The sequence below is a fragment of the Notamacropus eugenii genome, chromosome 4 (genome assembly GCF_028372415.1).
Source record: "Notamacropus eugenii isolate mMacEug1 chromosome 4, mMacEug1.pri_v2, whole genome shotgun sequence".
Taxonomy (NCBI): Eukaryota; Metazoa; Chordata; class Mammalia; order Diprotodontia; family Macropodidae; genus Notamacropus; species Notamacropus eugenii.
The window spans coordinates 173,663,021-173,681,246 of NC_092875.1; the positions used below are offsets into that span (position 1 = coordinate 173,663,021).

At 37.5% G+C, this 18,226-nt stretch overlaps 1 protein-coding gene across 2 annotated transcripts in view; it reads right to left on the reverse strand.

Moving 5' to 3' along the window:
• ECI2 (enoyl-CoA delta isomerase 2) overlaps window positions 1-18,226 on the reverse strand; it is a 46,673-nt gene that overhangs the window by 9,215 nt on the left and 19,232 nt on the right. For both annotated transcript variants that reach the window (XM_072603707.1, XM_072603706.1), the window contains exons 3-7: window positions 15,285-15,383; window positions 14,832-15,017; window positions 12,711-12,780; window positions 6,501-6,603; window positions 4,635-4,755 (exon numbers count right to left, since the gene is read on the reverse strand). In XM_072603707.1, the coding sequence (XP_072459808.1) occupies window positions 4,635-4,755; window positions 6,501-6,603; window positions 12,711-12,780; window positions 14,832-15,017; window positions 15,285-15,383 (579 nt within the window). The remainder of the gene's footprint in view (window positions 1-4,634; window positions 4,756-6,500; window positions 6,604-12,710; window positions 12,781-14,831; window positions 15,018-15,284; window positions 15,384-18,226) is intronic.

Sequence of the window (18,226 nt, forward strand, 5' to 3'; positions counted from 1 at the left end):
ATTATAAAAACAATCTTAAATTTCTTTTTATTCTTAGTTCTAAATTCTTTCCTTTCTACTTCCCTCCCTCCTTGAGAAGGTAAAGAATTTGATATAGGATATATATGTGCAATCATACAAAACATATTTCCATATTAGGCATGTTGTGAAAGAAAATACAGATAACCTTCCCCCCCAAGGAAAAAAAAGAAAAAAGTCTGCTTTGATCTGCATTCAGACTCCATCAAGTCTTTCTTTAGAAGTGGATAGCATTTTTCATCATGCTTTGGAATTGTCTTCAATCTCTGTATTGCTGAGAATAGCTAATTCAGTCACAGCTGATCACTGTACAACATTACTGTTACTGTGTAAAATGTTCTACTGGTTCTGCTCACTTCACTTTGCATCCGTTCATGTAAGTGTTCCCAGATGTTTCCTGAAACCATCCTGATTGTCACTTCTTATGCCACAATAGTATTCCATCACAATCAGATACTACAACTTATTCAGCCATTTCCCAACTGATGGGCATCTCCTCAATGGCCAATTCTCTGCTAACACAAAAAGAGCTGCTATAAATATTTTTGTACATATAGGTCCTTTTCCTTTTCCTTTTTAAAAAATCTCTTTGGGATCCAGATCTAAGAGTGGCATTGCTGGGTCAAAGGGTATTGAGAAAAATAATTCCTAATTAAGTTAATATTGATTATCCTGATGACTTATTTTATCTTGTAGGGGTCTAATTCTGATAGCTTTTAGATTAAGAGGTATATAATCACCATAGTCAGAGACTAAGTTTCTCATTTTTGTAGAGCTGAGCCTCTGCAGCTAAGTGGACATGAACATTACCTCATTTCTCAAGTCTAAGTTACCCTCTGTGTTCACTTAACATCTTGACTACACCTTTCCACAATTACAGGACATTTCAGTTAGCGAAATACAACACTGATGGAACTGCCCAGCATGGCACGCTCACATCAAAGGTGCTGTGGTCTATAAGCAAAGCAGAATTGCAGTAGAAAAGAAATGAGAAAGAAACAAGATATGGACAAATTTAAAGACATCTCCACTTCCAATGTTCATGTGGACTATTTGTGACCAACCTGTGGTAGAGCTTTCTGAACTTGTGATCTGCTGTGGTCAGCCATATGTGGACATACCGTACTTTGATCCCGACATAGTGATGTCATTTTGGTCCTCTTGGAGAAGGAAGGACAACAACCACCAACTCCCTTCATGAACAGATTGATTCATGTGGTATCTTGACCAATTAAGTTAAACAGCTGGTGACGGTCCCTCCTCCGAAATGCTCCCTTTTACTCCCAAAACACCTACACCCCAAAAGCTATCAATAGTTGACAAGTTACATCTGCACTGTTCCAGGATGTACCTAGACTAACCCCAGGCAAGGCACTCGTCTCATACAAACAAGTTTTCAGGATTCGGTAATTTCCCAGGTCCTCTTTCACCACCATAAAAGAAGCTCTGTAAAACCCCTGTGTTTGTCTCAGACAACTGAGGAGGCAGATAACCTGATTTGTTGGCAACTGCTTGGCAACTTGCAAATGAATCGCTGTGCTCAGATCTTTGAACTGGAGTTTTCCTTATTTGCAGATTTTTATTGTGATAGTACACACTGTTCTGTAGCCCTTTGAGCACGGCTGCAAATTGCTTTCCAGAATGGTTGGATCAGTTCACAACTCTGCCAATTGGGACATTAGTGTCCCAATTTTCCCACATCCCCTCCAAAATTTGTCGTTTTCCTATTCTGTCATATTAGCCAATTTGATGGATATGAGCTAGAACCCAGAGTTGTTTTAATTTTCTTTTCTCTAATTAATAGTGATTTATAGCATTTTTTCATGACTATAGATAGCTTTGATTTCTTTTTCTGAAACTGCTTGTTCATATCCTTTGACCACTTATCCACCGGGGAATAGCTTGTATTCTTACAGATTTGACTCAGTTCTTTATATGTTTGAGAAATAAGGCTTTATCAAGGGAACTTGCTGTAAAAAACATCCCCCCCCTCCCAGTTTTCTGCTTTCTTTCTAATTCTAGCTGCACTGGTTTTGTCTGTGTAAAGCCTTGCCTTTTTAATTTAATATAATCAAAATGATCCATTTTTTTTTACCCCATAATGCTCTCTATCTCTTGTTTGATCCTTATTCATAGATCTGACAGGTAAACTGTTCCATGGTTCCTTAATTTGCTTATGGTTATCATCCTTTATGTCTACATCACATACCCATCTTAACCTTACCTTGGCATATGATGTGAGCTATTGGTCCATACCCAGTTTCTGCCAAACTGCTTTCTAGTTTTCCCAGGAGTTTTTGTCAGATAATGAGTTCTTGTCCCAAAAGCTTAGATCTTTGCATTTATCAAGTACTAGATTATTACATTTGTTTACTATTGTGTATTATTCCTATGTTTTCTATTACTTTTAAGAGGAATGAGTGTTGTATTTGGTCAAAAGTTTTTTTTCTGAATCTAGTGAGATAAATATATGATTTCTGTTGGTTTTGTTATCAATATGGTCAATTATGCTGACAGTTTTTCTCATGCTGAATTTGCCTTGCATTCCTGCTATAAATCCCACCTACTCATAACAAATGATCTTTGTGATATATTGCTGTAATCTCCTTGCTGGTATTTTATTTAAATTCATTAAGAAAATTGGTCCAAGTTTTTTTCTCTGTTTTTGCTCTTCCTGGTTTAGGCATTAGCACTGTATTCCTTCTTTGTCTATTTTTCCAAATAGTCTATGTAGTTGGAATTAATTGTTCTTTAAATGTTTGGGAGAAATTTGGTCCTGGCTATTTTTTCTTAGGTAGCTCATTGATAGCTTATACAATTTCTTTTTTCTAAGACTGTTCTTTTAATCTGGGCAATTTATATTTTGTAAATATTCATCCATTTCACTTAGAGTGTTAGATTTACTGACATATAATTGGGCAAAATTACCCCTAATAATTGCTCAAATTTCCTCTTTATTGGTAGTGAATTCACCCCTTTTATCTTTGATACTGGTGGTTTGGTTTTCTTTTTTCTTTTAAAATCAAATTAGCCAATAGTTTATTTTATTGGTTTTTCATAAAATCAACTTCTAGTTTTATTTATTAGTTCAATGGTTCTCTTACTTTCAACATTATTAACCTAACCTCTCTTTTGATTTTCAGGATTTCCATTTTAGGAATTATTTTTTATTTTTCTTTGTGTTCTCAGTGTGCATGGTGCCCGGTCACGGAGTAAGCATTTAATAATGTCTTGTTGATTGATGGCTTAAAAGCATTACTTCTGACAATGTGTTCTACAGGGTCTGGTTGAATACAGTCTAACGATGGCATAATCAGGAGGTATTGAATATTCTGATACATGACTAGCTTCCCTAGATGGAATATTTAGCACAGAACAAAAAATTCATGCCTTAGGAAAGGCAAAACATATCCCAAATGATGAGCAGATCATGATAATTTACTGAATTGGGAACACATAAAAATGTGAGCAAAAATTATTAGCAAAGGAGATTATTACAACGTGAAACAGTTTTAGGCCCTTGAAATTAGCTAGGGTCTTCTATGCTAGGCTGGGCGAGATATATTCAGGAATAAAGCACTCCTTTATGAAAGGTGAATTTTGGGGGAACATAAGGTCTCTCACTGGTTATGTAAATTTCAGTAAGCCACATAAACTTTCTGGAACTGTTTTCCTTCTCTGTAAAACATTGAGGTTTGATTATAAATAACAAAAATAATAATAGAGCTAGCATTTAGTGCTTTAGGGTCTGCAAATTATATTATTAGAGGCAGCTAGTGGAGCTGTGGATAAAGTGTTGGGCCTAGAGTAAGGAAAACCCAAGTTCAAATCTGATATCAGACACCAGCTATGCGACGCTGGATAAGTGACTTTATCTCTGTTTGTCCCAGTTTCCTCAACTACCAAATGGGAATAATGATAGCACCTACCTCGTTGTGAGGATCAAATAGGATAATATTTGTAAAGTGCTTAGCAAGTGTCTGGCACATAGCAGGTACAATATAAATGTTATGAAAAAACAAATTCTATGTCTTGCCTGCCTCATTGGGTCATTATGAGGATAAAATAAGATAACATTCGTTCAAAAAAGCACTTAACACAGTGCTTGGCACATAATAGGAGCTATATAAATGCTTATTACAGTGCCCATTTTCCCTTTTCTCATTTGATTTGATTATATAACCTTTAAAGTTGATTATAGCACTAACACCTTATGGTTCTAAGATGTATGTACTTGGGAGAAGTGGATTACAAAATGATTATTTTTTTCATTCATTCATAATTTTTATGTCAAATTTGGTATGATTCTTAAGCAACATTTTTATAAAGCAGCCTTAAACCAAAGACTGGATAATAGGCTGCCTGATATATTGACTAGCATGGCTCAGTAAGAACAATTCAGATGTTTTTCAGAAAAAAAAAAAGACAGGGCAGGGAGAAGGGGGAGATCATCTCTCTTCCAAAGAAAATATCATTTTTATTACACTTGGACTTAGACTCTGGGAATCTAAATGTAGCCACCAAAATTCTGTGCAATTTATCCAATAGCCATACAACTGCTACAAAGAATTATATTACTGATAGTGACAATTTAAAAAGAGAAATGAAAAGATTACCTTGTCAGTTGCATATACGATGTCAAATAGCGGAAGAAGTGTAACCGCGATTCCTACAGCAGAGCCATTTACTACTGCAACTAGGGGCTTAGGAAAATCTATGAAATGTTCAACAAATTTCCTAAAAGACAAAAAAGAACAATGGAGAGTAATAGTCTACATTTGCCCCCGCGGAACATCAATAATGAAACTATACAATACAGGAGAAATATTTCTAAGCCTGAATTAATGGATCCCTATGACCAGATGTAGAGTCCAATACAACAGTCTGTATCTTTACATTGATTTTAAGTATTCTTTGGCCTCCCGTTATATTCGTTTTAGATAGTCATCTAGGTAATGTTAGGGTGTCTGATATATCCTTTAAAAAAATTATGTGTGTGTGTGTGTGTGTCCCACAAATTTCAAGATTCCAAAATTTTAATGTCAAGAGTAGTATTGACCCAATGATCTGTAAAGAGACAGTGACCCTTTAGAAAACTATGAGTCTTTTCGGTATCACATTACAGTGTTCCAGCAGTGGGAATTCAAGGACCTTGGAAGCAACACATGGACTCCCCCACCCCTGTCTCCTGTTGAAATGTTTAAACCAAAAAATATTATTAAAAGAAGACAAGATGACTAGTTGCATTAATACTATCATAATATTAGTAATATTAATACTATTACTAGAAACTTTTATGAAAATATGATGGGATCTATCCAGAAGAATTTATAATTGGAAGAGGTGGTTCTAGTCATGAAGTCCTCTGGGTGGGGTGAGCATTTGCTAAAATCTGTTGCCTGTTACCTTAAAAAGTAGAAACATTTCATATGTCAACTGATTCTTAATCAGGTTTTTATGGACAGCAGCATCAAATGTAGTTAACAAATTGCAAAAAGCAGGAACATCAAATAACAGATGGGAGCAGTATAAAGAACTATGCTTTACTTTCTAAACTTTATTTTTCTTGTTCACGTGTGTGTGTTTGCAACATGGCAAATAGGGAAATGTGTTTTGTCTGACTTCACATGTACAACTGATATCATACTGCTTGCCTTCTCTATGAGTGGAGGAGGAGCAAGAGGGAGGAAGAGAATATGAAAGTCAGAATTTAAAAAACAAATGTTAAAAGTTTAAAAAATGCAGTTTGAGATGAGCAAAATAAAAATGTACTTAAAAATTAAAAAACTATGCTTGCTTACTAAATCTTCTTACTAGACAGACATATAGGAAAAATTTTTTTACTTTTGCACATAGAAGGGAAATTTTGATGAATACTGTTCATTCACCATGTAATCATCACTACCATGTAATCTTTGCACTGTTTTTTTCAGTTCAAAAGCTGGTTTATAACTTTTCCTAGCATAATTCTGTTTATCACACCTCTTCAAAGGTAACCAGAACAGCAATGTATTCACCAGTGTCATGTGGATACGCATTTATCTCTTGCACATTGTGAGCCATGAGCCTAGAATTCTCATTGCATTCACACTATCAGTACCTTTCTGAAAGCTGATTTGTGTGGTTTGTTTAGAGCGCAGCAGTATTAATTGTATTGTCCTTCAACGCAACGAAGAGCCATAGGCTCAAGGGAAGTGGGTGGGCAGGCAAAGCTGCCATGAGTAAGTCATGTGATATAGTAAGACTTGCATCTTCCCAACTGCAAGATATATTCACGAGTATTCTGTGCATCCTAATTTTGTACCAAAGATAGTTCAGTAAGAAATGATTTTTAAGTAATACCAGTACAATTTTAAAAAAATAAAGAGCTTCACATAATGGTCTTACCCCACTTTTTGGCAAAAAAAATTGTCATAAAATCTGCAACGATTATGTGGTGAAACACAGTAATGTTCTTAAAAACCAGTAAATGCCATTCCTACCTCAGTAACAAATAACTATCTTGAATTTTCTTTTCAATATCTTCTGGTAAAACAATCCCAAATTCACTTAAGTCATTCCCACTAGAGTAATAATCACCATTTCCTAAAACCAAAAAAAATCAACATCAACATAAAAGAATTTCAGAAGGAAAAATGCAACAGATTTTGTGGGTTTTAAAGTACAATAATAAATTATATAATTATATTTGCTTTTGGTGGTGTGTTTACATCTTGACATTTTTTTTTTCTTCCTGATACTGTACAATTAGCCCGAAGTGGCCTATAAGATACTAATAGTGGGGAACTGGTAAAAACATGTATGAAGTTCCAAAGTTGGGTCAGTTTGGCTTTATTTGAACATATAGGACCTGTGTGTCTGAACCTCAAAGGAAGACCTAAGGGTGACTTTTAGTATCAGATATGTCAGGCACCCTAACATTACCTAGAAGACTCTAGAATGAAGATGGTGGGAGACTAAAGACTGTTTAAATTCAGTGTGGAGATTTAGGAAAATAAACTGGATGAAAAAACACTCAGGAGAGAAGAAGAGAAGGGATACCATGATAACCTACCGTCTGTTATGGGGAAGTTGGGAAAATGAAAAAAGTCCAAAACATCATGTGTGTAGGCTAGCTTACATGTTTAGATGAAGGAGGAAAATGGGATGGCTTATTCTTGAGAAAATCTACTCCAATGGTTTGGAGATATGCAGCGGAACGTGATTTTTATTTTATCTGCAATTCCAAATTAGCCGAGGACACTGAGTGCAGGTGGTGACATCTGATCGTAAGCTGCATGCTATTCACACTTGTGACATGATTCTAAGGCAGGCGCGAGTAAGCTTGTGTCATACACCCCTGGGCATTTTAGGGAACACTCAGGACTCCCTCAGAAGAATGTTTTTAAGTCACTCAAGGAAGTCCTAAATTTCAATTAGAGGTTAATGAAAATAAAATGGCAATTTTTTTTCTATTCTAATTTGTAGACCCCTGATATAATAATAAATAGCATTTATATAGGACTTTAAGTTTTGCCAAGTATTTTATAAATATAATCTCATTGATTCTCACAAGAATCCCTAGATGTAGGTGATACTGTTATCTGCATTTTACAGACAGGGAAATGGAGGCGAGGGCAGGGTTAAGTGACTTGCCTAGGGTTACAGAGCTAGTATTTAGATGCTACAGCTGAACTCAGATCTTTCTGACTCCAAATCCAGTTCCCCTATGCAATGGGTCACCGAACTCTATGAAATCTATCCACAGACATTCAAAGGGTCCATGGACCCCAGATTAAGAACACTTGTTTCAGAGCATAAGAGGGGAATGTTTATAATAAGCAGGGCTCATACTTTGAGGTCTGATAAATGAGGGGTAATAAAACATCTACCTATCTCACAGGTTAATGGTGAGCAAAGTGCTCTCAAGACCTTAAAAGTACATCTCAATGGAGGTTATTACTTAGTACTATCATCTTATCATCTTCCTACTGTCTGTCTGGGGAATCCTTGTTTGGTACAGGTACTGTCTAATACCAGGTAAGCCATGACAGAAGGGAATAACTGTTCACTCTAGGGCTATGACTTGGGACCAAGAAATTTCCTGGTCTGGAAAAGTGTTAACTATGAGTCCTCTGGGAGAAAGACTCTTCTGACACTGTCGTGGGGTTCTGGGTGAAGGCAGTGGGTGTTATAGCTATTATCTAGGCAGTAGCCTACCTAGGAGCTTAGCACCGAGGGAACCAGGGAGCTCCCAGTGAGCAAAGCTTCCAGGGGAGTGCCGATTCTTACAACAGGCTAAATGTTTATGCTGAGGCTGCACTTAGCAGGTGGCTGAGCCCTGAGGATCCACACACCTATTCGCAAACAGAGTCTTCTACCCATTTACGTGAAGCATATCTTGAATCCAGGAGGATTAGGTGGAGAAAACAGGACTTGGTTCTCCCACTCTAAGGACCTCTTCCAAAATCTAACGACCTCTTCTTTGATTAGCAATTTGTTTTAAATCAATATTTGTACAAAGATCTCTCTTCATTCTGGGCAAAATCCCAGGCCACAATTACCATTATTAAAAGTTATGGGTTATTCTAATAGATTTTACCTTTTGGGGGCTGTTTTTTGGTGACATATATGTATGTATGCATGCATGTACATATATACATATACATTTAAAAATTTTATTTAATATTTTATTTTCCCCAAAATTACATATAAAAACAATTTTAACATTTGTTTTTGAAAATTCTGAATTCCAAATTCTCTCTCTCCCTTTCCTACCCCCTCATTTAGAAGGTAAGCAATTTGATATAGGTTATACATATGCAATCATATTTCCATATTAGTCATGTTGTGAAAGGAAACACAGACCAAAAAAACCAAAACAACAACCCAAGAAAAATAAAGTGAAAAAAGTATGCTCTGATCTGCATTTAGCCTTCATCAGTTCTTTCTCTGGGGATGAATGATATTTTCATCAGATGTCTTTCAGAATTGTCTTGGATCACTGTATTGCTGAGGATAGCTAAGTCATTCACAGTTGATCGCTATACAGAATTGCAGCTACTATGTACAATGTTCACCTGGTTCTGCTTGTTTCACTTTGATGTATATTTTCCCAGGTTTTTCTGAGAGCATCTTGATCATTATTTCTTAAGCACAACAGTACTCCATCATAATTATATACTATAACTTGTTCTAAATAGATTTTAAAAAGTGGGTCCATTATACTATGTTTTATTACTCTATGCAAACTAAGGTGGCAACATATAAAAGAGACATTAACTGTTATATAGTACTGGATATTGTTGATCACACTTTTCTCCAAAATCTTTGCCTTTTTTTTAAATACGCTGAATGATCTTGGATCTTTTAACCTCACTGACTGTTTCTCTCTCTCTCTCTCTCTCTCTCTCTCTCTCTCTCTCTCTCTCTCTCTCTCTCTCTCTCTCTCTCTCTCTGTCTCTCTCTCTCTCTTTCTGGATAGATCTGTTCCCTTTGCCTAGCCCTCAAATGCACATATTTCTGAAAATCCTGTTCTTAGTTTTTTTTTTTCTGTTCTATTCTCTCAATGATCTTATTCACACCCATAACTTCCAATATTATTACACATGCATGATTCTCAAATCTGTCTTTAGTCCATGCTCTCTTCTGAATTACAGTTTAGCATCTCAAAAACAAAAGACCTAAAATGGACCTCATCATCTTTCCTCCTATCACTTCTTCCTCCCATATTCCCAAAGAAAATTTACTTCAAATACTTCTGTCAATGGGACCTCCATTCTTCGAGCTACCTAGGTTCAATACTTTAGTCATTTTTGACTCTTTCTTTTCCCTTGTTTCCCCTAGCTAAAATCCCGCCAATTGCACCTTGGTAATTGTCTCTCTCCTCCCTCTCCTCCTTTCCATTCCTACAGCTGTCACTTGAATTCAGGTTCCTGTTACAGCCTACCTAACCCAAGGCAACAACAGTCTTCTACCCCATTGTTTGCCTCTTACGTACCCTGTACACTTCCGCCAGATGATTTTTCTAACTCAATATCTCAGAGTGTCACTTACAAACCTTTACTGGTTCTCCACTACCCATTAAACATAATCCAGATTCCTGAGCCTAATATTCCCATAATCTGGTCCTATCTTCATTTTCTAGTCTTATCTCTCAATCTATCTATCTTCCGTACACCCAACATGCCAATCATGCCCTAAACATGGCCTGGGCCTTCTTGTACTTTTCTCATATGCTCCTTCTACTTACCCAGGGCTCCTCCTGTCTAAATCTTGTCCATGTGTCAAGGCCTGGCTCAAAGACCTCTCCCCCTACCATCAGAGATCTCTGGTTTGTCTATTGCCTACACATTTTTATCGGTATCTTTATTGGCATCTATCTCAGCTACATTTCCCCCTATATTCCTCTTCTTCCTTTCCCCAGAGATCCACTGCGCTTATTAAATAGTATATTTAGGGAGGTTAGTATAGTATGTATATATATATAATATAAATAGTATGTTAGGTTATCTGTGCTTATGTCTCATCTCCCTTACTAAACTGTAAGCTTTTTGGAGGGCTCATTCCCTTTCTTTATCTTCTTTAGCACCCAGAATGGCCTATTCAACAGGACAGATGTTCAGTATTTATTTTGGTGAGGTAGATGGCCTACCATTTTCAAAGTCTGAACTTATCTTTCAGTTCCTGAAAAAAATTGACATTTTAAGGGACTTTTTTCAAAATCCTTTAATCATTAGCAGGTTGGAATTACCTTTTTTTTTTTTTTTTGGGCAATAGAAACTCATAAAGTTGTCTATTATGGGGTGATATATCAAGGAAGTGTGGAGACCAGGGTGCAAATCCTGTTTGCTGAAACTTATTTGCCACCCTGGAACAGTTCCTTAAACTTTCTGAGACTCAATTTTCTCATTTGTAAAATGGGGACAATAGCTGTGCTAAGAAAAATGCTCAATTACCTTGAGCTACTATATAAATAGGAGTAATTATTACGAAATAAAAATAGATAGGATATCACGGAATTTCAATGTACTAAATCCTGAAGAGTATCCTAATAAATTATTAAAATTAATAAGCATTTCTGTAAAGGCACTGTCTATCAGAAATAGTCTTCACACACTGTGGCTGTTACTGTGTATAATGTTCTCCTGGTTCTGCTGACTTCACTCAGTATCAGTTCATATACATGTTTCCAGGTTTTTCTGAAGTCTGCCTTTTCGTCATTTCACAATAGTATTCCATTGTGTTCATATACTACAACTTGTTCAGCCATTGCCCAATTGATGGGCATCCCCTTGATTTCCAGTTCTTGGCCACCACAAAAAGAGTTGCTGCACACTTTGTGTACATGTGGGTACTTTTCCCATTTTTATGATTTCTTTGGGATACAGCCCTAGAAGTGATATTGCTGGGTCAAAAGGTATGCACATTTTTATAGACCTTTGGGCATAGTTCCAAATTGTTCTCTAGAATGGCTGGACCAGCTCACAGCTCCACCAACAATGAATTAGTGTTCCAACTCTCCCACATCTTCTCCAACATTTATCATCTTCCTGTTCTGTCATATTAGCCAATTTAACAGGTGTGATGTGGTATCTCAGAGTTGTTTTGATTTGCATCTCTCTAAAATCAATAGTGATTTGGAGCCTTTTTTCATATGACTATAGATAGCTTTAATTTCTTCTTCTGAAAATGGCTTGTTCATATCCTTTGACCATTTATCAATTGGGGAATGACTTGTATTCTTGTAAATTTAACTCAGTTCTCTAAATATTTTAGAAATGAGGCCTTTATCACAGACACTAATTGTAAAAATTCTTTCCCAGTTTTCTGCTTCCCTCCTAATCTTGGCTGCATTGGCTTTGTACAAAAACTTTTCAATTGATTATAGTCAAAAGTATCTATTTTGCATTTCATAATGTTCTCTGTCTCTTGTTTGGTCATAAATTTCTCTGTTCTCCATAAATCTGACAAATAAACTCTTTTTTGCTCCTCTAATTTGTTTATAGCATCAATGAAAGGACCTAAAACATTTCCAAAGGACTTGATGCAAAACGCCATTCACATCCAGAGAAAGAATTGTAGAGTTGGAATGCAGAATGAAGCAGACTGTTTTCTATTTTGTTATGTTTTGTTTTGTTTTGGTTTATCTCATGGTTTCTCCCATTCCTTTTAATTCTTCTATGCACCATGACTAATTTGAAAATGTGTTTAATAAGGATGTATGTGTAGAACCTGTATAAGATTGCATGCCGTCTTGGAGAGAGGAGAGAGGGAGGGGGAGAAAAATTGGTTAGGCTTTCCTATCTGCTGCCCATGTATTCTTAAACCTAAGCAGAGGCCATCATCTGTATTTTTACTTCAGAACTGGAGGAATGAAGTGGAGAAATAGTCAAGTGACTTCTCTAGGCCCATAAGAACACAAAGAGCAGCCCATTTATCTAAGTTTACAGGGTGCTGATTTCTTAATGAGGAGGAAACATTTTTGTTTTCATTTGCCACTTACAAACACTACAGTTGATCAAGTCTGAAAGCCAAACTACAGAGAACAGCAATGCTATATATGGAAAGAAAATTTGTTTCCCTAGCATCAGTGAAGTAGAATCATAGAATCTTACAGTTGGAAAGGACCCTTGAGAACATCTAATCCAACCTCCCACCCAGGTTAGGGATCTATCCAAATACAAGAGCAAGATGTCCCACAAACAGATTACCTGTGATAACAGTTAGTGATGAGTCATCCTTGCCTGCAGCTTCGAGGGCTAGCACAATTTCATTATACATCTATAGGAGTGGAAGACAAAAGGAAAAATTAACCATAAGAAGAAGAATCATCAACCAATGACTTTTTAAAGGTTATTCTGGTGAGGCAGCATGTCCTCGTAGTTTAGCAGCTAGGTGGTATAATGGATAAGAAAGCTGATCCTGGCATCTGGAGGACACAAGTGCAAAGCTGGCCTTAGACACCGACTAGCTATGTGACCTGGGCAAGTCACCTAACCCTGTTTACCTCAGTTTTCTCATCTGTAAAATGAGAGAGAAGAAAGTGGCAAACCACTCTAGTATTTTTGCTGAGAAAAAGCCCAAATGGGCAGAAAATGACTCAGAGGACAGACATGGAAGAGGCCCAGTGCTGAAAGAAAAGGAGCTCTTGTCTATTCCCTTCATTTTACAGAGGAGAAAACTCAAACCTAGGTGTTTCCCAAGGTCACATAGACAGGAAGTCAGCGCAAAAGTCCTCTAATTCTAAGTTCTGTTCTCTTTCTGTGGTACCATGCCATCTCTCATAAATAACATGAGTGATATGTAATATGTGGTCGAAGATCAAAATGACAGAGGTATCAAGTACATGACCCATGGCCTCCAACACTTCCAAGTGTGGCCCAAACCAGATTAAAATATAATTGGAAAATATTTTAAAAAATAAATAAAAATAAACACAATGTAGAAAATGTTAATATGTGGCTTTCTGAGTCAATGTGTGGCCTGCAGTGATCCTTATATATGATTTAGTGGCTCTTGCTTCTGTTTGAGTCTGATACCACTATCCCATGGTATGGGGAAATAGGAAGGACTAGTGGGGTTACACACAGCAGTACTGGGGAAAACAGAGAAAACATATTGAGAACCAAGAGCTTTAAATTAATGCTACACATCTGACATTATCCAGACCTCATCCATGAATATTCTCTTATTAGTGTCATGTGTCCACTATAATATGAGTCCAATGGACAAGGTTTGCAACTATGCCTCATCTTGGTATTGATGACAAGTAACTTTTAAAAAAATTTTAATTAATTTTTTTAATTGGGGGGTGGACAATTCAATGACGCAGAGGCAGGGAGGCAGAGTGGATGGAGTGGTGGGTTTGGGGTCAGGAAGCCTTGCATTCAAATACTGCTTTGAGCACTTCCTATCTGTGGGATCCTATGGTGGTTACCATGCAAAATAAGGCACTTTCCTAGGACTTATGTATCAAGTCAAAGTCTGGTTGCATCTTTATTTGTAGAAGGAGATCCCACATTTGGAATTCCCTATGCTGCGGAGATTTTTTTCAGGTATTTGTATAATTAAATGATGGGAAAACCAGATGAAGGATAGATGGCTGCTCAAAATTTGATAAAAACACTAAGTAGAATGTAGGGCATCCTTTTTCTCTACATGACTTGAAAGGGTATCTTTGAGACTTCGAACATCTTCTTTCTCCCTGTCAGGGCACAGGATGAAGAGGTAGAAGGACTGAGAGGCTATCTGGTTCAATGTCCTCATTTTATGAGTAAGGGAACTGAAGTCCAGGGGAGTGAAGTGACCTGCCCAAATGCTAGTGTCAGAGGTGGTGTCTGAACCCAGGTCCTCTGATGCCAACAACAGCATACTTCTCACTATATCATGTCGTTTGTTATAAAGAAAAATGAACATTCTGAATCTTTTGGGAGCTCACCAGTTCTGAATACTGACTCAGACTTTTCGTGACTGCTTCTCTGGTATAAGAAGTCTATTTGTAGAGTAAGTAAAGATTTCCCTTCTAACTGAATGGTACTTTATGGATCACAATAAGGAATTATCTGAAAAACAATGACTATTCTGAAAGTCCAGAGTACTTAAACGAGAAGCATTGAAAAAAAAAAGGAAAGTGTTTACTAGCTGCGTGACCCTGGGCAAGTCACTTAACCCTGTGTGCCTTAGTTTCTTCATCTGTAAAATGAGCTGGAGAGAAAACAACAAACCACTGCAGTATCTTTGCCAAGAAAACCCCAAATGGTGTCCCAAAGAGTTAGACACAATGGAAATGACTGAGCAACCAAAGTACCATTAAGTAGGATTAGTTTCCTTACCTTAGCATTAATAGCATTTTTCTTGGCGGGGCGGTTTAACATGATCTTTGTAATATTGCCTTCCCTGGTGACTACCAGGTTTTCATATTCAGATTTGCTATCATTAGAAGAAGTCTTTTCTTGGTTTAAGGACTGAGCGGAAACTAGACTTGCTACTAAATCCACATAATTCTGCCTGGCAGTGTCCTAGAATGAAGATGACAAAGAAATAAAATCAGCCAACTGTATATGCTGCAAATCTGGCCGACAGTTTAGAAGAAATAACAATTCTGCTAAGGAAGGATTGCATCATGTAAAGCAGCAGATAAGGAGACCAGGGATGGAGAGGGGAAACATCCAGTGGAAAAGCCAGGAAGACTGAGCTCAGGCGGTTTGAACTGCAAACATCACCAAGAAACTCTCTTTCGGTATGTAAGGAAAAGGATGGACAGTAGCACTGATCGTGAGACTCACCTTTGGCAAGCTGCCGAGAGTGTTCCAGGCATCCCATTTTGCCTTGTTGACAAAGTCAAGCATGCTTGGCTTCGGTGAAGTACATGGCCCTTCAGTAGCCTACAAAAAGAGCAGGAAGGATTCAGTCAGCCCTCAATTACAAGTACATGTGCGAGCCCCAGATATCAAGGGTATGAAGTAGGTGAACTTAGGGGACGTGAGAAATAATAATAAAATTAGAGGCAGCGAAGGGGTGTAATGGAGCGAACGCTAGCTCAAATCCGTCCTCAGCTAGTTACTGTTTGCCTCAGTTTCCTCAACTGCAAAACAGGGAGAATAACAGCACCTACTTTGCAGCATTGTGCTGAGGATCAAATGTGATATTTGCAAAGTTCTTAACACATGGCCTGGCACAGAGGAGGCACTGTATAAATGCGTATTCTTTTTTCTTCCCTAATATCTAACAATTACATAGCATTTCAAAGTTCTCAAGGTGCTTAACATGTATTATCTCATTTGAGTCTCAAAACAACCCATGAAATAGGTGCTATTATTATCCCCATTTTATAGATGAGGAAACTGAGACTGATAGACAGGTTAAGGGATTTCCTCAAAGTCACAAAGCTAGTGTCTGAGGCACCTGAAAGGAAGAGATGAGATTATGTGGAAATAGCATAAAGTTCAGAGCTTAATGGCTAGTTGGGGGAATCGCCAGCAGTCCACACAGAAAATGTGAAGGGGAGTAATATGAAATAAAGCTGCAAAGGTAGGTTGGGGCCAGAGAGTAGGGTGGGTCCTTAAATACCAGGCTAAGGAGATGGGTTTATCCAAGAGGTCTGAACAGGAAAACAACATATCCAAGCCTGCGCCTTAGAAAGATAATTTTTGGTAGCTATGCGAAGGATGGTATGGAGAAAGGAGAAGCCTGAGGTGGGAAACTGTTTGGGAGGATCAATTTTCTAAATAAAATAGAAGGTGAGCTCATCTGTGGAAATACTGCAAGGTGGGGACAGTATGGGGGGCTAGACAGGAGAACTGAAGGTTTAGAACAATTGCTGATGAGAACGTGACAGGAAGGAAATCTAGATGAATGAAAAGGTAGCAATGGGAGCGAACTGAAGTTAGGTAGCATCACTTTAGAGTTGACTCAGTTTCATGACTTATTCTAGCATTGTTTGGGAATCTTGGAGAAAAGGAAGGAAGAAAGTGGATGGTGATGGTGACCCAGGGCTGAGAACGACAACAAGCAAGTTAAATTTTTGTTGTTGTTGTTTGGTTGTTTTTAAGTTGTGGCTGACTGTTTGTGATCCCATTTAGGGGTTCCTTGGCAGAGATACTGGAGTGGTTGCCATTTCCTTCTCCGGCTCATTTTACAGATGAGGAAACTGAGTCAAATAGGGTTGAATGACTTGCCCAGGGTCACACAGCTTGTAAGTGTCAGAGACTAGATTTGAAATCAGAAAGATTAGCCTTTTTGACTCCAGACCCAGCACTCTATCCACTGTGCCATTCAGCTGCCCTCTTCACCTTAAACTAAATGAGTCTGAAATTCACCTCTCCTCCTTGTCAGGGACTAGTTTCTGACCATGGTGCTAGAATATATCCTTTAAGGTGAATTAATATTTATGGAGCATCTTAAGGTTCACAAAATACTTTCCCTGCTATGTGAGTCAAGTAGAGCAAATATGACTATCCCCATGGTACACTGAGGAAACTGGGGTCCGGAGAGTGATTTATCTTATCTAAGGGTCTCACAGCTCCAAGTGTTAGAGGTGGGATTAGAATTGAGCCCTCTTGCTACAACATCAACATGCTTTTCTGAGAGGGAAAACAGGAGAAAAACAAGGGTCTGGAGGAGTCAATAAAAGGCATAATCAATTTAAGGATAATTAATCCATAAATAATAATTTATTATAAATTCATCCCATATGAAAATATTCCAAGGTAATTTTTTGACCATTTTGCCTTTTAAAAGATGTTTTATAAGGAAACTATATTCTTCATCGTAGGAAGAAAGTAAATTAAACTGTAAATCTAATTTTAGGAAAGTAGATGATAGCCTCCCCCATTAGATTATGAGATCCTTAAAGGGAGGGATTAGGTTTTCACTTTTCTCTTTTTGGATACCTATAACAGCTAGAAGTCAGTCAGTCAACAAGCATTATTAAGCTGGGTATACAAAGAAAGGCAAAAGACAGTCCCTGCCCTTGAGGAGTTTATAATCTAATGTGGAGACCACATAAAAGCTACTACACAGTTTGTCTTTTGTTCTCTAAGAGGGCCAATGACATCAGGAAGGTGATGTCTTGACTTGCAAGTGAATTGGATTTAAGTGAGGCAAGACTGTGCAAAGTCACCAGCCTCACTCTCTCTTCCAGAGTCATCAGAATCCAGTGACAAGACATAGGTCGTTACGACTAGAGATGATTCCAGATGCAGTGGGAGACCTTGGCCTTTTTAAGCTAAGATCTTTCCCAGGTCTCCATTTGTCTGAGGCAACACTCATTCAATGAACAAACTATATACACAGGATAAACAGGAAATAATCAACAGAGGGGAAACATAGAATTAAGAAAGGTTAGGAAAGGCTTCCTGTAGAAGGTGAGATTTTAGCTGGAACTTGAAAGAAGCCAGGAGGTGGAAATGAGAAAGGAGAGCATTCTAGGAATGGGAGACAGGGAAAATGCTTAGATTGGAGAGATGGTACATACTAAGCATTTCATAAATGCATGTTGACTTGACCTCAAGATAATTCAGTGATACTTTTTTACTTTATTTTTCTTGGGTTTTTTATTTTTTTGATCAGTGTTTTCCTTCATAACGACTAATATAGAAATATATTTTACATGATTATACATTTATAAGCTATGTCAACTTGCTTGCCTTTTCGATGAAGGGGAATGGAATGGAGCTCAAAGTTTTAAGAAAGTAACATTAAAATTTATTTTTATATGTAATTGGGG